Source organism: Solea solea, chromosome 2, assembly GCF_958295425.1.
Source record: "Solea solea chromosome 2, fSolSol10.1, whole genome shotgun sequence".
NCBI lineage: Eukaryota > Metazoa > Chordata > Actinopteri > Pleuronectiformes > Soleidae > Solea > Solea solea.
In genome coordinates, this window is record NC_081135.1 from 39,043,861 (window position 1) to 39,066,088 (window position 22,228).

General features: G+C 43.3%; 1 protein-coding gene across 1 annotated transcript in view; it reads left to right on the plus strand.

Annotated features, from left to right (window-relative positions):
* Positions 1 to 18,076, plus strand: part of mao (monoamine oxidase) — an 18,960-nt gene extending 884 nt beyond the window's left edge. The window contains exons 2-15 of the mRNA XM_058622665.1: positions 7,936 to 8,030; positions 9,021 to 9,158; positions 12,254 to 12,358; positions 12,447 to 12,538; positions 12,707 to 12,848; positions 13,242 to 13,391; positions 14,041 to 14,200; positions 14,528 to 14,624; positions 15,143 to 15,196; positions 15,292 to 15,349; positions 15,718 to 15,815; positions 16,803 to 16,914; positions 17,145 to 17,207; positions 17,290 to 18,076. Of these exons, the coding sequence (XP_058478648.1) occupies positions 7,936 to 8,030; positions 9,021 to 9,158; positions 12,254 to 12,358; positions 12,447 to 12,538; positions 12,707 to 12,848; positions 13,242 to 13,391; positions 14,041 to 14,200; positions 14,528 to 14,624; positions 15,143 to 15,196; positions 15,292 to 15,349; positions 15,718 to 15,815; positions 16,803 to 16,914; positions 17,145 to 17,207; positions 17,290 to 17,454 (1,529 nt within the window). The 3' untranslated portion in view covers positions 17,455 to 18,076. The remainder of the gene's footprint in view (positions 1 to 7,935; positions 8,031 to 9,020; positions 9,159 to 12,253; positions 12,359 to 12,446; positions 12,539 to 12,706; positions 12,849 to 13,241; positions 13,392 to 14,040; positions 14,201 to 14,527; positions 14,625 to 15,142; positions 15,197 to 15,291; positions 15,350 to 15,717; positions 15,816 to 16,802; positions 16,915 to 17,144; positions 17,208 to 17,289) is intronic.
* Positions 18,077 to 22,228: the final 4,152 nt, after the last annotated feature.

The window sequence follows — 22,228 nt, forward strand, 5'->3', positions numbered from 1 at the left end:
AGTCGGAATTTTCCAAGTTTTTATTTGACGTTTCACCTGGAGGGTGGAGCCAAGTTTATGTCACATGTTCCGTCTTCTTTCTGTTCCATTTCTTTTGATTCCAAAACTTTTTACACTTAATCCCAAACTATTTCCAGGCCTGGAAAACATTTCTCTGGAACTTCAAAACTTTTCCAGGAATATTTTTTTTATTTTTTGGACATGTGATGCAGGTGTTTGTCCAGAATCAGACTGATGTCCCCGTCTCACCGTTGTGTCCTCACACTGAGACGTTCAGGTGACTTGACAGACGTCCGTGCTTCCTGTCCCTCTGGACACGACGTCCGAGTGCTTGTCTGTCCTCTGAGAATTGAAATCAGTGTCACTTCAAATCTCTCAAATCAGTAAACGACGGCTAACGTAATCACGCGGCTAACGTAATCACGCGGCTAACGTAATCACGCGGCTAACGTAATCACGCGGCCGCCTCCTCTGCTCCTGTGTCACATTAGCTGCTCGTAATGACACCGCTGCCCTTTGCCGCCTCACAATGAGATCCACATATAACAATCAGTGTCCAATCAGAGGACGCCTGAGACGAGGAGGGGGCGTGTCTCTGTCTGTCAGGAGCCGCACGAGCCTCGAGGGGCAGCAGAGGAGACGCTAAACGTTTGTGACTGTCAGGCAGAGGACCCGCAGGAGAGAGAGGACATGCAGGAGAAGACAGAGAGAGAGGACAGAGAGAGAAGACAGAGAGAGAGAGGACAGAGAGAGAAGACAGAGAGAGAGAGGACAGAGAGAGGGAGCCTTGTCCTTGTTTCATCTCATTTGCAGCAGCAACAAAGACATGAGGAGTGAGACAAAGGTCAGACTGTCTGAGGACGAGTGGACATGCATCACAGTCATGTCCCTGCACGAGGACATTTAGAGGAGACATTCTGGCTTAGAGGAGGTTTATTTTCGTTCTGAAAGCAGAAACACATCAAGCTCTCACTTCTGCATATTTACACCCACAGATAAGAACCTGGAGTTTGACCTGTGATCATGTGACCATGTGATCATGTGACCCTGACTCTCACACACACACACACACAGTGAGACGTTTGACATTAAGTCATTAAACACTTTAATAGGTAAAATAATTATTTGATTGGAATAATTATCAAAGTCTTTTTTAAGAGGAATGCCCCTTTAAAACTATAACTGCTGACCTGGAGGAGGCGGAGTCAGCTCCACCTGTGATGATGTAACACTGAGTGTAACACTGAGACACAGGGATCTTAGCTGCTGGTCCTCTGCTGCCTCGTGTGGTCACTCTGTGTCACTGAAGTTAATCTACATGTTTTCAAAGGTCGTGAGCTCCTCCCCCTCCCTCTCTCTCTCTCTCGCTCTCTCTCCCTCCACAGGAAGTTCTCTCTGCCATCCCACCCTCTTCCTGTCTGTTGACCTCTCTAAACACAACCCTGCTCTGTCTTCACTGACGACTTAATTATCAACATCTCTCTCTCTGTTGACTAAAGGTTTTTATAAATATAATGTAATCATATACAGGTGATGATAAGTTATTATTATAACACTAAGAATTTAGGTGTTATTTTCCCATGCATACTTTTTTGTCTATTGTAAATTAAGTGAAATAAATAAACAAATGTCAGTCAATCTGTTGAAACATAAGAAAACTGTTTCAAACATTTCAAACAAACCAAACATTCTCTCACTTATAAAGTCTTTAATCGGTGTGACAACGTTTCCAGTTCTGACTGAAACTTCTGAGGAGAGTGGAGTTCACTGCGTTAGCTGGTTCTAAATCCTTGTGCTCCAATTTCACAATCAAGAATGTCACGGTTAGCATTAAGCGGACATCTCTATGGTTTAAAAGTCATCCCTCCAGTCTTTCCTGGGTCGGCCCCAAGGTCTCCTCCCAGAATGTCAGGAGGCATCCTCACCAGAACCTGAACCACCTCAGCAGCAGGTTCTACTCCAAGCTCTTCCCCTTCTCTCTAAGGACGAGCAGAGGAAACTCATTATTGGCTGCCTTGTTCTGTCGGTCATTACCCAAAGCTCATGACAGACCAGTTGAGTGTCCACATCACTGCAGACACCAGGCCCCAATCCAGAAGATACTTAAACTCCTCCACCTGAGGCAGGGTCTCACTCCTGACCAGGAGGTGGCAATCCACCCCTTTTCCAGCTGAAAAAACCTTGGCAGATTTCAGATTTGGAGGTGGAGTGGCTCAGTGGTTAAGACCGGTACCCTGTGTGCGAAAGACATCATGGTTGCAATGGTCGCAAGTTCGACTTCACCCCAGGCTGATTGTACTCAATTCCATTGTAAGTCGCTTTGGATAAAAGCGTCTGCTAAATGACATGTAAATGGAGGTGCTGGTCTTCATCCCCACCACTTTACTCTTGAAATATAATCCTTCCACCGTGACCTGGGTCGCCTCCAAGGTCTATTCCCGGAAGGACATGGCCAAAACACCTGCCTGCAGGGAGGCATCCAGGAGGCCTGAACCACATCAGCTGGCTCTGTGTGTGGAGGAGGGTGAGGAGTCCAAGCTCCTCATGTCTCTAAGGCTGAGCTCGGCTACCCTGTGGAGGAAACTCATTTTGGCCACCTGTGTTCACAATCTTGTTCTTCCGGTCATTAAGCAAAGCTCATGACCGTAGGTAAGGGGCGGAGTGTAGATGGAACAGGAAATCCACCTCAGCTACATCTTCACCTCAACAGACCAGTGGAGCGACACTTCCACAATCCAGGAGATACTTAAACACCACTTGGGGCAGGACCTCTCCCCCGGCCCGCAGTGGGTTATCCACCCTTTTCCGGCTGAGAACCGTGGCCTTAGTTTCAGAGGTGCCGATCTTAACCCTCAACTGCGAATGTTCTACTTAGCTCCACTGGCTACTCTTAGCTGCCTGCATCAAATTCAAATCACTGATACTAGCCTACAAAGTGCTTCATGGGTCTGCTCCCACCGCCTGAAATGCTCTTGTAAAGGCTCATGTTACCTCTCGACTGCTTTGTTCATCCAAGGATTGTGGTCTGGCGGTGCCAACAACCCGCACAAGACAATCCACACTCTTCTCATGTGTCGTTGCACGCTGGTGGAATGAGCTACCGAGCGCTACCAGAACAGGAAGAAGCTCTGAAAACCCAGCTCTTCGAAGAGCATCTTCTGTGCTCGCACGCACCTTAGCCCCTCCCCTGCACCTTAGCCCCTCCCCTGCACTCTCCCCCTCTGTCAGTCCACTTCTTGTATGTAGCTTGTTCCTCTCTTGTAAGTCTGCTAAATGCTTAACTGTTAAATGTTAGCGGTTATCGTGATGTTTGTGACGCCGCTTCATTCTAAACACACCTGCTGACAAACCTCGTGACAAACCACAAATGTTTTGTGTTTTATCTGCTGAGTGGATCGTGTCCTCGTCCTCAGTGTTCTTGTGTCTCTGCGTCGTCTCTCGTGTCTCGTCTGTGCCTGAATTTCAATCCAGCGGGTGATTGCGTGTCGATATTGCTCCTCGCTTCGTAAACAGCCATGAGTGTGTGAGTGTTCTGAGAACATGTGATTGCTGTGCGTCTGGCAAATGTCTCCCCCTCCCCGGATCAATACTCAGCCTTTTAGAGACCTGGTTTAAGAGGCTCACTTGTCACTCAGCTGCTATTGAGTTTTGTGTTCCTGCGCACACACACACACACACACACACACACACACACACACACACACACACGTCAGAGTAAATTTCACATTCACAAGTTTAACATGTCTCAGACTGTGGAGCATGAAGAGACTCACAGACAATCAAAAGCTCATGATTTATTTTTATTTTCACTCTGAGTGATGATGATGATGATGATGATGAGACATGAGGAGGAAAAACAGGTTTCAGCCACTGAAGAAGACTCACATGATGAGATCTGCTTGTGTTTGTTATATCTTTAAGAACGTGATCACGTCTTTATCTCACTGTGAGACAGACTTTTATAAACCACTCACTCTCCCACACCAAAGCCCACAGAGAAAACCAGTGATTTTAACGTCTCTCACACACACACACACACTCACACGCACACACACACACACACACACACACAGGAGTTGTTGATCCACTGCTGGATTCAAATGTCTGATTTTGTGACTTCAGCTTTTGAACGTCTTTGTTCAGATTTGCATTAGAAGCCAAATCACAAAGTGTTGTCAAGGTTACGTCTGTTTCCCTTTCACGTGTCTGAGAAGCAGAAGAAGTGGATTATTAGGTCAATCAGAGCCTGAAGGTGCTGATGTGGATGAGTGAGGAGCAGTGATGGTGAAGCAGGAGACACACATTCACCCACACTCTGAAACACTGAAGTCTATTCAGTGTGGACCATTTCTTCTACTTGGATTTGAACTAAATCATCAAACGCAGCAACACATGAAAAGAACAAGAGGTGGAGAGATGTGAGAGGGTGATTCTGAGCAGCTCAGTGAACATTTGTGAGTGGTGCAGTGAAAATGACGTCTGTCTGACTGTCTGTCTGTCTGTCTGTCTGTCTGACTGTCTGTCTGTCTGTCTCTCTCATTCTTTCTTTATGCTTCACTGTCTTCAGACCTCATGTTTACTTTTCTGGTCTGATCACAAGCAGCTGATGAATTCACACACACACACACGCACACACACACACACACACACACACACACACACACACATATACATATGTATAAATTTCAAAGGTAAATCAAATAGACATGTACTTATTTCTCATTCTAGTCATAATAATATGACTAAAACCCTTTGAAATGATGATGGAGTTATTAAAGTTTGTGTGCTGAGATGAAAGGGTTTTGTGTTTGAGGGAAAAACAAGGAAAATGAGACGTAATCTCAATCAATTCTGATCGTCGCTGAAGACAGAAGCTGTTTGTTGTCAAAGACGACGACAGACTGACCTTTAGTCTGCTCGGCTTCACACGTTCATGCTTTCACCACAGCATATGCACATTATGTCTGTATCTGTGACTTTTCCTGCTTTTAAAGGCTGTTTGATAATCATCATATTTATAATATTAAATAAATGTGTGAAATACACTAAATATTATATATACAGTATGTTGATTAGAAATTAAAAATGGAATTGACAAAATTCTACTTCTTTGTGGACGTATAGAATAGATCATTATTTGGCAGCCAGTCTCTTTGTGGACGTATAGAATAGATCATTATTTGGCAGCCAGTCTCTTTGTGGACGTATAGAATAGATCATTATTTGGCAGCCAGTCTCTTTGTGGATGTATAGAATAGATCATTATTTGGCAGCCAGTCTCTTTGTGGACGTATAGAATAGATCATTATTTGGCAGCCAGTCTCTTTGTGGGTGTATAGAATAGATCATAATTTGGCAGCCAGTCTCTTTGTGGGTGTATAGAATAGATCATTATTTGGCAGCCAGTCTCTTTTTGGATGTATAGAATAGATCATTATTTGCCAGTCAATCTCTGTGAAAGTAAAGCATGTTCTATCGGAAATGAAAGGTAATAAGTGTATTTTGATGTAATACAGATGATAAACAGTAGATTATATTTTATTTTACAGTGTATTTGTCACTCTCAAACATTTCATGAGTCCAGAGAAACAACCTGTGTGCATCTTTATATCCACATTTATCTCCTATATCATTTAAAAAGGACACATAGGGGTGCAGATTGTATTTATATGCTGATATTTATTGATATGAAATGATGGAGGCTGAGTGTGTTTACGCTCACTGTCGTTGTGTAACACAGGGTCAAATCTGTTTCAGTGTTGGTTAGAATGAAGAGAATCCAGGGTGAAGGGCAGGAAAACATTGACACAGATGTGGACGCCTGCTGAGCAGTGTTGTTTTTGGCAGCCATTTTAGATTTAGTCTTAGTTTTAGTCTTTTGGACTAAAACACTTATTAGTTTTAGTCACGTTTTAGTCATTTCTATATGTGATAGTTTTAGTCACGTTTTAGTCATTTCTATGTGTGATAGTTTTAGTCACGTTTTAGTCATTTCTATGTGTGATAGTTTTAGTCATGTTTTAGTCATTTCTATGTGATAGTTTTAGTCACGTTTTAGTCATTTCTATGTGTGATAGTTTTAGTCACATTTTAGTCATTTCTATGTGATAGTTTTAGTCACGTTTTAGTCATTTCTATGTGTGATAGTTTTAGTCACGTTTTAGTCATTTCTATGTGTGATAGTTTTAGTCACATTTTAGTCATTTCTATGTGATAGTTTTAGTCACATTTTAGTCATTTCTATGTGATAGTTTTAGTCACGTTTTAGTCATTTCTATGTGATAGTTTTAGTCACATTTTAGTCATTTCTATATGTGATAGTTTTAGTCACGTTTTAGTCATTTCTATGTGATAGTTTTAGTCACGTTTTAGTCATTTCTATGTGATAGTTTTAGTCACATTTTAGTCATTTCTATATGTGATAGTTTTAGTCACGTTTTAGTCATTTCTGTGTATGATAGATTTAGTCACGTTTTAGTCATTTCTATGTGTGATAGTTTTAGTCACGTTTTAGTCATTTCTATATGTGATAGTTTTAGTCATTTCTATATGTGATAGTTTTAGTCACATTTTAGTCATTTCTATATGTGATAGTTTTAGTCACGTTTTAGTCATTTCTGTGTATGATAGATTTAGTCACGTTTTAGTCATTTCTATATGTGATAGTTTTAGTCACGTTTTAGTCATTTCTATATGTGATAGTTTTAGTCATTTCTATATGTGATAGTTTTAGTCACATTTTAGTCATTTCTATGTGATAGTTTTAGTCACATTTTAGTCATTTCTATGTGATAGTTTTAGTCACATTTTAGTCTTTTCTATATGTGATAGTTTTAGTCACGTTTTAGTCATTTCTGTGTATGATAGATTTAGTCACGTTTTAGTCATTTCTATGTGTGATAGTTTTAGTCACGTTTTAGTCATTTCTATATGTGATAGTTTTAGTCATTTCTATATGTGATAGTTTTAGTCACATTTTAGTCATTTCTATATGTGATAGTTTTAGTCACGTTTTAGTAATTTCTGTGTATGATAGATTTAGTCACATTTTAGTCATTTCTATATGTGATAGTTTTAGTCACGTTTTAGTCATTTCTATATGTGATAGTTTTAATCACGCTTTAGTCATTTCTATATGTGATAGTTTTAGTCACGCTTTAGTCATTTCTATATGTGATAGTTTTAATCACGCTTTAGTCATTTCTATATGTGATAGTTTTAGTCACGCTTTAGTCATTTCTATATGTGATAGTTTTAGTCACGTTTTAGTCATTTCTATATGTGATAGTTTTAGTCACGTTTTAGTCATTTCTATATGTGATAGTTTTAGTCACGTTTTAGTAATTTCTATATGTGATAGTTTTAGTCACGTTTTAGTCATTTCTATATGTGAAAGTTTTAGTCACGTTTAGTTTACCTCATTTAAGGTCATTCTTTTATCAGATATGATGTCATGTATATTAATAGAAATGTGTGTGTGTGTGTGTGTGGCTGTGACATAAATGACAGTAAACACAGTATGAATGTTCTTTCCTCTGCCCTCACACCATCAGCACATCAGCTGGCCTGTGGTTTGTAGTGAAAGTGTTTTCTCTCTTTCTTTCCTGCGGTGGCAAAAATTTGACCTCCTCCCTTCTCCCTCCCCCCTCCCCCCTCCTCCCTTCTCCCTTCTCCCTCCCCCCTCCTCCCTCCTCCCATAGATTCCTCGATTTCAAAACAAGCCATTCAAGAAAAAAGAAAGAAAAGGCAAATGCCAGATAGATAATCCTGTTTTAATCCCTTTTTTCAGAGAAAGAGTTGTGAGCTTAAAAAAAGAGGAGGATTAAAAGATGAACGTTTGTCAGAGTTTGACAGTTTTCTCGCCCTTGTTTGATGTCTGTGTAAACTCTTCATGTCTGTGTGTGTTTGTGTGTTTGTGTGTTTGTGCATCTGCAGGTTTATGTGCAGCCAAGCTGTTGAAAGCTCACGGGCTGAGTCCTGTGGTGCTGGAGGCCAGGGATCGCGTCGGCGGTCGTACCTTCACTGTTCAGGTAAACCTGCTGCACCTCACCTGTACACAGGTCAGAGGTCGGCTGCAGTTGTGTTTCCATCATGGTACAAACGGTAAAGTCCTGGGTCAGGCCTGCATTTGGACTGATAACAGAACCTTTCCTTGGTCGGTGGGGGCTGTGGGCGGTGACGGTCTAACTGGTCTGGTCCCTCGAGGGGACGGTGCCAGAGACGGTTGGGGCCGATTGTTTTGGTACTCTTCCGGAAACTTAGCTTGTGAAGAAGTAAAACCAGGTCAATGAAACTTGTCAGGCATTAAAAACGTCTGTGATACTAATTGAATTATTTCATTCATTACTTGATCAAATTAGTACATTTTACCAAACATCTGTAGAAAAACGGGGTTTTAGCCCCCAAAGACCTTCATGCTGACAGGATTGTTCCAGCTTTATCAGCTGTGTAACAGTTGGCAGGTGAATGACCCGAGGTCCTGCCACGGGTCATCTGACGGTCCTGCCACAGCCACCACCCAAGGAAACACTGGTGGTGTTCACCACATGGTGACGGACCACAGATGGAATATGGCGTCAGGAAGTCATGGTGGACGCACACCAGGGTGGTTCTGAAGCAGATCCGGCTGGTTTTCCTGGGTCCAGATACAGAAAGTCAGTCCATGCAGTGGAAAGATCTTCTATTTCAAGGACATCCAAACAAACGCTGATGTGAGAAGTATGTAGACGTCAGGAAAATAAATGTGACCTCTGGATCGTCTTCAGGAGCTTCATCTGCTGCTGCTGTAAGTGCAGCTGACGATGACGACGCCCATACTGTGAGGAGATAGAAGTCATTTAGTATAACAGAAGTGTGGTGTGTAGAGTAAAGTGTCATCTGCATGGAGGTGAAACTCAACACCATAAATAAACCCCAAAAACTAACGGATCCAGGACAGATCCTGGTGGTACTCCTTACAGAGCATCTGTGATTTATATGTTTCATTGTTTGTTTGTTTGTTTGTTTTTTTTGTTTTTTAGAATAAGGAGACAAAGTGGGTCGATCTGGGCGGGGCTTATGTCGGACCAACTCAGAACCGCATCCTCCGATTGGCCAGAGAATACAACGTAAAGACCTACAAAGTCAACGAGGAGGAGAACCTGGTGCATTACGTCAATGTGAGTGTTCGACTGATCCGTGAATGTTTCCAGGAAATAACACAAACGTTATCCTCGACAAACGCGGCTCTGATCCGTCTGAAACACCTGAGACGTGCTGTCGTTTCTGCTGAGAAGTTCACGGCGTCTTTTGTCGCGTGCATCAGTGTCTTCAGACGTTAATCTCGGCCTCAGGGACTTCTCTAATGCACTTTGCCTTTTTCTGTGAGTGCTTGAAAGCATTGAAGGAAGAGACCCAGGCCATCGAGGGCTACTCCTGCTCCTCTAGTTCCAGATCACAGACGTGGTCCTCCACCTGATTTGATTTGACTGTGTGTGTGTGTGTGTGTGTGTGTGTCGCTCGCAGATCACTTATCTTCTTATCTGAACTTCAGTCGTTAGAACTTCAGAGACTTTGACTCTGTGAGTACGTGTGTTCTCTCACGTGAAACACGACATGCGTTCACTCCCTTCTTTCTCAGAAGAAACGTTCCAGACTTTCTACCAACAAACAAATAAATGTTAATCTGAAGGAAATCCCTGATTGTGTGGTGAGGCTGATGTAGCGCCCCCCTGTGGCAGGACAGGACACTTTTGGTTTGTAATCATCCGAATTTTGTTTGCGCTGACTAATTTTTTGTTTGTGATGCTGACCATGGGCGGGGCTAAGAAAGCTGCCTGCTGATTGGCTGATGGCGTCTGGAACGTGTTCTCCAATTTTCCTGCGTCGATATCCAACAAAACAATTGTAAATGTCTAACGTTAGATAATTAAAAACTCAGCAGGCAGAGCTTCGGTCGCTCATGACCCGCCCACCACTTCACTGTAGCTCCGCCCTCTCTCTGTAATGCTGCTCACACAGCAGTTCTGTCTCTTCTGTGTTGTTTATTTGTCCATAAAAAAGAGAGAGAGAGAGAGAGAGAGAGATAGAGAGAGAGATAGTCTCCTTAGCGACTATCTCTGTAAGATCCACTCAAAGACACACACACACACACACACACACACACACACACACACACACACCACTTGTTGCTTCCTGGCTGGTTGCCATGGCAGCGTACCTCATTAAAAGCTGCTGACTCCTATCAGTGTCAGCCACTGTGTTTGTGTTTGTGTGTGTGTGTGTGTGTGTGTGTGTGTGTGTGTTCTCTGTCATAAACACTGATCTTGTCAGGACCAGTCGTCCTCATGGAGACCGAAACCTGGTCCTAATGAAGCAGAAGTTCATTTCTGAGGAACTAGTTAAGGTTTAGGACTAAGATTTGAATTAAAGGTTATGGAAAAAGAAGAAGTTTGTGTGTGTGTGTGCGTGCGTGCGTGCGTGCGTGTGTGTGTGTGTGTGTATGTATATGTGCGTGTGTATATGTGTGTGTGTGTGTGCGTGCGTGTGTGTGTGTGTGTGTGTGCGTGTGTGTGTATATGTGTGTGTGTGTGTGCGTGCGTGCGTGTGTGTGTGTATGTATATGTGTGTGTGTGTGTGTGTGTGTGTGTGTTTAAAGTGTCTTTATGAGTGTATGAGTGTGAACTTAACCACAGACACAGACTGCAGCAGTGTGTGAGTGTGTGAGCAGTGAGTGGAGCCATTGTGTGATTAGGGCGATAGCTTTCATCCAAGCCGCGCGGCTAATCAGCTTTTCTGAGGCAGATTATAATCCATCGGGCCACTGCTGGCTTCCCTTATCAGCAAAGTAGTGACTAACGAACAGCGTGTGCAGCTCTCAGCAGCACAGGGTTTATTCATGAGACTGTCAGAGATGATGATGGTCACGTGACCCGGGATGTCAAATAATCTGAATAAACAATAATGATCATAGTGAGGTTTTTTATTTCCACTCTAAATAAGTGAAATGAAGCGATTCTAGACGTGTGAGGAACAGACGAGCTTCATCTCCCTCCTTCACACCAAAGATTACCACTCGTGGATTAAGGCCCCGTTCACACGGCGACGCTTGTGGGTAAAAATGACAAAAGTGCCTTAAAAACACAAAGATCTGAAACCACCCTCCAGAGGGTCAAACTTGGATCTGCTCCGTCTACACTGGCAAGATCTGCTCCATCTACACTGGCAAGATCTGCTCCGTCTACACTGGCAAGATCTGCTCCATCTACACTGGCAAGATCTGCTCGGATCTGCTCACGTCGTGTTTACGTCACACACGTGTGGGATTATATCCATAAATGTACAGATAATATCACTGAACACAGAAGGATCTCTAATCTGTTTAAAGGAAGATTCTGCACATGCGCTCCTACATGTATCACAGCGCCACCTAGCTGTCTGCCATGCACACCCAATCCAATTCCACACACGTCTGCGTCTGCTGTTCAGACTGTCATGGGGGATTGTTCCACTTACAATTGTCCACTAACTTTAATACATATCTCAGTTGTGTGTGTGCGCGTGTGCGTGCGTGTGTGTGCGTGTGCTTGTGCGTGTGCTTGTGCGTGTGTGGGAGTGGTTTACAGACTGTGAGATAAAGACTCAGATCTGGTTTCTCTGTAACAGTTTAGACCAAAGTTTAAAGTCTGTGGGTTTTTTACTTCTTCCAGATTTATAGATTTATGAGGTGCAGAAGCAAAACAACATGAGCATGAGACAGACTGTCTGTCTGTCTGTCTGTCTGACAACAGCGTGGACTCATTCATCTCTGTCGCCGTCTTCTCTTCATCAGTTTGTTCATTAGTTATGAAGAGACACAGAAACACAGCAATAATCCCGGCATATAAAGAGCGTCTCATCACTGTGTGTCCTGACTCAGAAAAATCACAGTCGCTGAAGGTCGACTGAAGGTCACTGAAGGTCACTGAAGGTCACTGAAGGTCGACTGAAGGTCACTGAAGGTCGACTGAAGGTCACTGAAGGTCACTGAAGGTCGACTGAAGGTCGACTGAAGGTCACTGAAGGTCGACTGAAGGTCACTGAAGGTCACTGAAGGTCGACTGAAGGTCAAAAACACATCCACACTGTTTTAAAGATGAATCATCTTTATTGTGGATCCTCATGAACTTCACTTCACTTTGTGTACACACACACTTTATATATATATATATATATATATATATACATACACAGTGTGTGTGTAGTGTTGATGCCCGTGTGTTGTTTGTCATCACAGGGAAAGTCGTACTCGTTCAAAGGTTCCTTTCCTCCCATGTGGAATCCTTTCATCGTGCTGGACATGAACAACCTGCTGAGGACGATGGACCAGATGGGACAAGAGGTAACGACAGAGGGAATCTCCTCTGCTGTCCTGTCCTCATGTCTGTCCTCTCGCGTGTCCTCACGTCTCTGATGAATGTGTGTGTCAGATTCCCAGAGAGGCTCCGTGGAGAGCTCCTCACGCCGAGGAGTGGGACAAGATGACCATGCAGGAGCTCTTCAACAGGATCTGCTGGACCCGGTGAGACCACGGAGACCACGTGTCCCCCGTCCATCACGTCAGATCATGTCTGCGACAGATCTGTCCCACGCCGTGTTTACACCACGCGCTTCTACTGTAAAAAAAACTGCTGCTTTCATTCTTCTTCTTCTTCTTCTTCTTCTTCTTCTTCTTCCTCTTCCTCTTCAGCACCGTTCACCAGTTCGCCAAACTCTTCATCAACGTGAACGTGACGTCAGAACCTCACGAGGTGTCGGCTCTGTGGTTCCTCTGGTACGTGAAGCAGTGTGGAGGAACCATGAGGATCTTCTCCACCACCAATGGAGGACAGGTGCTGACCCTGTGTGTGTGTGTGTGTGTGTGTGTGTATAACGATCTCTCGTTTGTCGCCATGACGACCGAGGACTGGGTTTGTGTTTACGTGAGCTCTGACTCTGTGCTCATGTCCGGTCTGAAGCTCCGCCTCCTTGTCTCAGACGTATGGAAAACACAGAGAATTAGAAGAAGATTCTTCACGGACTCATTTACAACAGTGGTCAGCAACTGGTGGCTCGTGGGCCAAAATTGGCCCGCACAGCGTCAGTGTCTGGTCCCACTGATGATTTCTTTTTAATGATTTGTTCATCTTCACACAGAACTCAATAATTATTACCAGTGACTCTTCTATAAGCCCCTCCCCTTCCATGACTAACTCCTCCTCCTTTGTCTCCGCCCCTGCCTGCAGGAGAGGAAGTTCGTGGGCGGCTCCGGTCAGATCAGCGCCTGCATGGCGAAGGAGCTCGGAGAGCGAGTGAAGCTTCAGTCTCCGGTTTACAGGATCGACCAGACTGGAGACGCCGTGGTGGTGGAGACGGTGGACGGACAGACCTACAAGGTAAACGGGGACGTGAGGACGTGAGGACGTGAGGACGTGAACTCAGGGAGAGCAGAGACACACACACACTGTAAACCACTCACTCTCCCACACCAAAGCCCACAGAGAAAACTGTGTGTCTGCGTGTGTGTGTGTGTGTGTGAAAGTATGTGTGTATGTGTGTGTGTGTGTGTGTGTGTGTGTGTGCGTGTGTGTCTGTGTGTGTGTGTGAAAGTATGTGTGTGTGTGTGTGTGTGTGTGTGGGAGAGTGAGTGTGTGTGTGTGTGTGTGCGTGTGTGGGAGAGTGAGTGGTTTACAAGTTTTAAATCAACAAGATTGAAGCGTTGTTTTCTGTGAGCTTTAATTTCATATTAAGACAAAGTTTTGATTTTATTTGACATTTCTTTTCTTTTAAAGGCAAAAAAAAGAAAAAAAAAAAGTGAAACTATTTCACTTTGTTAAAAAGCTGTTTTTGCTCTGCTCAATCTTTTATCTCTGCAGTATTTTTCCCAGCATGCTCTCTGGTTAAACATTTACATTTACTTGACAAGAACAAATAGACCTGGACACCACACACACACACACACATACACACACACGGGTCTCTACTGCCACCTGCTGGTTGTTTGGCTCATGTTGCACTTTGTCTCACTGTGTGTGTGTGTCTCAGGCCAAGTACGTGATTGTGGCGACCCCTCCTGGCCTGAACCTGAAGATGCACTTTAACCCCGAGCTGCCGCCGCTGAGGAACCAGCTGATCCACCGCGTGCCCATGGGTTCCGTCATCAAGTGCATGGTTTACTACAAAGAAAACTTCTGGAGGAAAAAAGGTCTTTTATTTTCATGTTGTTCTGCTTCCTTTCAAAATAAAAGACTCAAATGCAGAATCAAGCATTTAAATGAAGAAGATGTAAATGAAGTTATTGATTAAAGTTGCTGTAAAGTTTTTTATATTATTATTATTTTATGTTGTTTATGTTATTATGTTTCAGCTTCGTTTGTTTTTCAGTCTCTGATTTTGAGAAAATCTTTCTTTAATTTTATTTTTTAAGAACAAAACAAACCTAAATAAAAATCCACTCATACATAATAATAAGAACATAAAATAATAAGATTTATGTGTGTGTGTGTGTGTGTGTGTGTGTGTGTGTGTGTAGGTTACTGTGGCAGCATGGTGATTGAGGATGAAGGCGCCCCCATTGGTCTGTCACTGGATGACACAAAGCCTGATGGGAGTGTTCCTGCCATTATGGGGTAAATAATAATATAATGTAATGTAATGTAATGTAATATGATATAAAATACTGTACCATACTAAACTATACTATAATATAATATAAAATACTATATTATACTATAATATATATATTTGCTATATATTTGCTATATTTGTTATCTTGCTGCTATATTTTGTTATCTGCTGCTATATTTTGTTATCTCACGTTATCGATACATAGTCATAGTTTCTGGAAAAATGCAAATAACATTTCTTATTCTTATTTTATTGTTAATATTTTTATTTCTCTTTTAAAATTGTTATTTATATATTTGTATTTTGCACCAAGGGAGTGGCACCCAAATTTCGTTGTCCACAAAATAACGACAATAAAGGCTATTCTATTCTATTCTATATAATAATAATAACATTAGTAATAATAACAATAACAATAATAATAACAACAAAAAAAAATAATAATAATAACAATAACAATAATAATAATAATAATAACAATAATAATAATAACAATGATTTCTTTTTATTTCTGCCTCAGATTCATCCTCGCGAGGAAGTGCAGGAAACTGTGTGATCTGAGCAGAGAGGAGAGGTGAGGGACATCAGGGACACAGGGACACGAGGACATCAGGGACACAGAGACAAAGAGACACATTTAATGACATTAAACTTGATGTTTGTTTTCAGGTTGAAGAAAATCTGTGAGATTTACTGTAAAGTTCTTGGATCAGAGGAAGCTCTGCACGTGAGTGTGAAACTCTGCACTGCACCTTTAAATCTGTCATAAAACAGAAAAAACACATCAAAGGGGGCGTGGCCACGGCAACCATTCACCACAAAACAGGAAGTGCCCTGTAACTCCGCCATACATGCACCGATCTGCTCGAAACGTCATAGGTGAACATGTCTGCAAGCCATGACCTGCACACAGGAAGTAGGTCATGCGAAACAGGAAGTGCCCTATAACTGGTTTGGTAAATGAACAAAGTGCTGCACTCCCTGACGTTCCTTTCATGATGCTAGTTTTTATTTTTATGTCTTTACATATTTCAATATTGTTTTTACGTTCACGTTAAATAACAGTGAAGGTTTGTTACTTCCTGTTTGTTTCAGCCGGTTCACTACGAGGAGAAGAACTGGAGCGAGGAGGAATATTCTGGAGGCTGCTACACCGCTTACTTTCCACCAGGGGTCCTCACACAGTTTGGCAGGTACACACACGCACACACACACACGCACACGCACAGACCATAATTAGGGACCGAGCAGTCACACAGTGGTGTGAGGACCTATTGAAATTCTAAAAATTACTATTATTTTTCTTTTGCCGCAACGACCCCTTAACGTGCGTGAAAACGGACGGAAATTGGCACGCACATCAGAACTGGCGAAGAATTTTATAAATGAATGGAATTGCGGAAAAAACTAATACAAAATGGCTCAGTAGCGCCCCCACAGGTCAAATGCCTATGGAGCAGGCCGAAATTTGGTGGGGTGATTGTTCGGCCCAAGACGAACAAGAAATCGGCGTCCATCTTGGTGTTTCGCAAGTTTCGTAACTGAACAAACTTGTCTGAGGGCGTTCATCGTAGCAACACGAAAAACACGTCAAATTGTTCTAGAAAGGCGTGGCCTCGGCAGCCATCGGAATTTTGGCGAATTTCGACGACTCGCCATGACACAGGAAGTACCCTGTAACTCGCCCATACATTGACCGATTAGGTCAAAACTTGATATGTGGTACCAAGGGCCCGCCCTGAACACGTCTGCAAGCCATGACCTGCACACAGGAAGTAGGTCGATTGAAACAGGAAGTGCCCTTTAACTTCGCCAAACATTGACCAATCGGCCTGAAACTTGATATGTGAGACCAAGGACCCGTCTGGAACATGTCTGCAAGTCATGACCTGCACACAAGAAGTAGGTTTTCCCAGACAGGAAGTGACCCGTAACATTGCCATACATTGACCAATCTGCACTAAACTTCACAAGCTTGATAAGTGACCCGGCCAGAGCCCAGAGCCCAGGTCTTACCTGGCATGCTGGCGGGAGTGGGGGCGGCGGCGGCTGCGAGGTCCCACACAACGCTGCTTACAGCTTTAATTTCAATTGTATGTTATTTGATTCTTCATGGCACTGATGTTAAATTTACTGTGTGTGTGTGTGTGTGTGTGTGTGTGTGTGTGTGTGTGTGTCAGAGTTCTGAGGGAGCCTGTGGGCAGGTTATATTTCGCAGGAACAGAAACAGCCACAGAATGGAGCGGTTACATGGAAGGAGCTGTTCAGGCTGGAGAGAGAGCGGCCAGAGAGGTGAGACAGAGAGAGAGAGAGACTGTGTGTCTGTGAGAGAGAGAGACAGAGAGAGAGTGTGAGAGAGACAGAGAGAGAGAGAGAGAGTTCCTTTAGCTCCTCCTCTTTATCCTCCTCCCCACTCTTCCTCTGTCTGCTGATTGACCCTCTCCTGTGTCCTCCTGCAGGTCTTGTATCTTCCTCCTCCTCCTCCTCACTGACCTCCTGTGTTCTCCTGTGTCCTCCTGCAGGTCTTGTGTGTGCTGGGTAAACTCCCTCAGAGTCAGGTGTGGCAGTCAGAGCCTCAGAGTTTGGTGAGAAACAGAAACAGAAAAATCTTCCTCCGTCTTCCTTCTCTGATGACGCTGAATAATAAATCCCTCCCTCCTCCACCAGGAGGTGCCGGCGCTCCCGTTTGTCACCACCTTCTGGGAGAGGAACCTGCCGTCAGTGGGCGGCCTCCTCAAGCTCGTGGGCGTCTCCGGCTTCCTGTGCGGAGTCACCGGCGCCGCCCTGCTGGCGTACAAGAAGGGTCTGCTGCCTGCGCAGCTAAGCCGCTAACGCTAACACCGCGAGTGCTCCACACTGCCACGCGGTGGCGGCTGTGAGCAGTACGGCAGGTTTTTAAAAGGAAACGTCCGAGAGACTGTGGAGCTCACACACGGTCATGATGACGTCAATCTGACTCAGATTAAAATAATCTATTCAAACTAATCATAGGAATTTAAACATATGAGACCATTAATATTCCACATTTTTGCCAATGACATTTCCATTCTTGATCACATGAGAGTTTGTTAACTCGCCGTGTGTGTGTGCGCGTGTGTGCGCGTGCCAGCGTGTGTGTGTGTGTGTGTGTGTGTGTCTGCTGATTTTAGGTGCTGATTTCCTCTGCATTAGCAGTTGTAGCTGTTAATAAATCAGAGATTAAAAGAGAAGAAAATAAGGAACTCTAACTGTCGACTAATCCCATAAAACTCAGCGGTGAAATAATCTGTGTCTCTTGTAACATCTCTGCACCAAATAAATGTGTCATTTGTGTAAAATAATCCCAGATCTTGGCTCTGCCGAGTGACAAATGATTCTAATGATTTTAATGTTTGTTGTTGTATAGAAATCAGCTGACGTGAGATCATCACGTCAACAAATCCAAATTATAAAAACAATATGATGTCAAACATTCTTTCTAAATGTCCCTGTTTTTATTCATACACACTTCCTGTACAACACAAAAACATATACATGTTTATGTACATGAGTATATATATATACTCATGTACATAAACATGTATATGTACATCTATACATGTTTATGTACATATATACATGGTTATGTACATGAGTATATATATACACATGTACTTAAACATGTATATGTATACATGTTTATGTACATATATACATGTTTATGTACATATATACATGTTTATGTACATGAGTATATATATATATATACTCATGTACATAATGTACATATATACATGTTTATGTACATGAGTATATATATATATACTCATGTACATAATGTACATATATACATGTTTATGTACATATATACATGGTTATGTACATGAGTATATATATACACATGTACTTAAACATGTATATGTATACATGTTTATGTACATATATACATGTTTATGTACATATATACATGTTTATGTACATGTACATATATACATGTTTATGTACATGAGTATATATATACACATGTACATAAACATGTTTATGTACATATATACATGTTTATGTACGTGTATATATATACTCATGTACATAAACATGTATATGTACATATATACATGTTTATGTACATATATACATGGTTATGTACGTGTATATATATATATATACTCATGTACATAAACACATGTTTATGTACATATATACATCTTTATGTACGTGTATATATATACTCATGTACATAAACATGTATATGTACATGTATATTTTTATATATGTATATATAAAACTGCGATCTTTGCACACGATGTATTCGAACTAACTTCTCCTCGAGCCTCACTGCGATCAACGTCACATTTGGCGAGGTCACTCTGGACAAGATGGGGATAATGACGTTTAACTGTGTTTAACCGACGTTTAACGACGTTTAACTGTGTTCTCGTGTCAAACTGACGACGTTTAACTGTGTTCTCGTGTCAAACTGACGACGTTTAACTGTGTTCTCGTGTCAAACTGACGACGTTTAACTGTGTTCTCGTGTCAAACTGACGACGTTTAACTGTGTTCTCGTGTCAAACTGACGACGTTTAACTGTGTTCTCGTGTCAAACTGACGACGTTTAACTGTGTTCTCGTGTCAAACTGACGACGTTTAACTGTGTTCTCGTGTCAAACTGACGACGTTTAACTGTGTTCTCGTGTCAAACTGCGTTCTCGTGTCAAACTGTGTTCTCGTGTCAAACTGGCGACGTTTAACTGCGTTCTCGTGTCAAACTGACGACGTTCAACTGTGTTCTTGTGTCAAACTGACGACGTTTATCTGCGTTCTCGTGTCAAACTGACGACGTTCAACTGTGTTCTTGTGTCAAACTGGCGACGTTTAACTGCGTTCTCGTGTCAAACTGACGACGTTCAACTGTGTTCTTGTGTCAAACTGACGACGTTTATCTGCGTTCTCGTGTCAAACTGACGACGTTTAACTGTGTTCTCGTGTCAAACTGACGACGTTTAACTGCGTTCTCGTGTCAAACTGACGACGTTTAACTGTGTTCTCGTGTCAAACTGGCAACGTTTAACTGTGTTCTCGTGTCAAACTGACGACGTTTAACTGTGTTCTCGTGTCAAACTGACGACGTTTAACTGTGTTCTCGTGTCAAACTGACGACGTTTAACTGTGTTCTCGTGTCAAACTGACGACGTTTAACTGCGTTCTCGTGTCAAACTGACGACGTTTAACTGTGTTCTCGTGTCAAACTGGCGACGTTTAACTGCGTTCTCGTGTCAAACTGACGAAGTTGACCAGAACCAGGGTGTGTTGTTGGCTCGGTATTTGGGGCCAAAGACAAAGAGGGAGGAGGAAACCACACCCAGAGGCTCCATTTAAAGCTGCAGTACGTAACTTCTTGATGTTCGGATTCTGCCTCTTTACGTTGGGAATGACAGACAAAACTATCAGACCTGACTGAGGGAGCGCTTGTGTGTATACAGCAGCAGAGCAGGGGTGGGGGCGGAGCTAACTGCTGCCTGAGCGCTGTTTTTTAAGCGGCAGAATTTACTTGTGAAAGTTTGTTTGTTGTATGCGGTCAAAGATTAATTCTTCACATTCCAGATTAAAATGACAAGAAAACAATCTCAGTGTGGAAGTGAGAACGTGGGTGGGCGGAGCCTCCACAGCCGTGTGAATTAAATCCACCGTCTGACAGATTGAGAGGAAAATTGACAGAGTCAGATTTTATATCAAAGCAAAACTGAGGCCAGGAGGTATGTGCGTGTGTGTGTGTGTGCGTGTGTGTGCGTGTGTGCGTGTATGCGTGTGTGTGTGCGTGTGTGCGTGTGTGTGTGTGTGTGTGCGTGTGTGTGTGCGTGTGTGCGTGCGTGTGTGTGTGTGTGTGCGTGTGTGTGTGCGTGTGTGTCTCCTTCTGTTTGAGTCTTTTTAAACATGTGGACAAATAGAGATGATAACAGAGACGAGGTCGTCTCTCTCCCCCTGTCTCTCTCCCCCTGTCTCTCTCTCCCCCTGTCTCTCTCTCTCCCTGTCTCTCCCTCTCTCATCTCCATGACCTCATTCACATGCTTCACTGGACACTTGTTTGTGGAGCAGCAGCAGCTCAGAGTCAGAGTCAGAGTCCGAGTCCGAGTCTCGTCTTCTATCTGCGACACACAGGTGGAACCTGGAGGAGGAGGAAGAAACCAGAGACTCTTCAGAACGTGTTCACGTCTTTATCTCACTGTGAGACACTTTGAGAAACCACTCACTCTCCCACACACACACACACACCTCAGTTAACCTCAGTGACACAAAGTGACCACACGAGGCAGCAGAGGACCAGCAGCTGCTGTGTGTGTGTGTGTGTGTGTGTGTGTGTGAGAGTGATGCTAAAATCACTGCTTTTCTCTGTGGGGTTTGGTGTGGGAGAGTGAGTGGATTATAAACGTGTGTCTCACAGTGAGATAAAGACGTGATCATGTGACGTAGATTTTAGATTGACGACCATGTTTTCACCTTGAACACTTTTTTGGAACATAGTTTGTCTTCTTTTCTCTCTCTGTTATCACTCACTCACTCATTCACTCACTCACTCACTCATTCACTCACTCAGAGTCTTGTGTCTGTCATGAACAGACGAGGATGTTTCCTGCGGGAGATCAAACTGGAGAGCAGCAATTAAAACACAACACAGCTCTGTGTGTGTGTGTGTGTGTGTGTGTGTGTGTGTGTGTCCACCTTCCTCAGCACAGACTCACACAACTCCAGGTTACTATGGAAACTAAGTCTCCCTCTCTCGGTGTCTTCAGTCAGTCGTGGTCAGGCTGTGGCTCCTCACGTCTTCACCTCCGCTCCTCTCATTTCTTTGTTATCTCTTCATTAACACCACTTTTTCTCCTCTCCTGATATCTGACTCTCTGTCTGTCCTTCTGTCTGTCCTGCTGTCTGTCCTTCTGTCTGTCCTGCTGCAGACAGACCCAAAGAGAACATCAGGCCTGAGCTGGGAGGAGACAGGAGGAGACAGGAGGAGACATTTAATCGTGATTATTGCCACAGTGATATTTGTGATGATATGTCAAAATGAAAGTGTTTGTTTTGATAAACTTCCCAATAAAAACCAAAGTAAATCAGTAAATAATAAAAATACACGCAGCAATACGTCATTATATCTTGATAATAGGTCGCGGGGCCACATGACATTGATTGAGGGGACGAAAATGGCCCACGGGCTGCCAGTTTGACACCCGTGGACTTTCAGGGTAACAAAAACCTCTCTTCTGAAGCTAACTCCGCCCACTGTCTGATTTGGGGGAGGGGGGGCAGTGAAATCTGACACCGATTTTCAAAAGTGAAGCCAGTGGTGAAATGTGAGTGCAGTCGCTGGTGTTTGACCAGAGAGGGCAGCAGAGACACTACACTACACACGACATACACACCAACAGTGAGAGAACGCCGTGAACATGTGACGTAGAGATCGTAGACTTCTATAAAAAGCCTGCAGTGTCCCTTTAACATGCCTGCATGTGTCTCTTTGTGTCGTTGTGACTGTGAGAGCAGACGTGTTTGGTCTTGGTCGCAGCACAAACACAAAGACACAACATTTACTATTCACCTCGTATCACCTCGTCTCCTACACTTGTCACCTTGTCTCCTTCCTGCTGGCAGC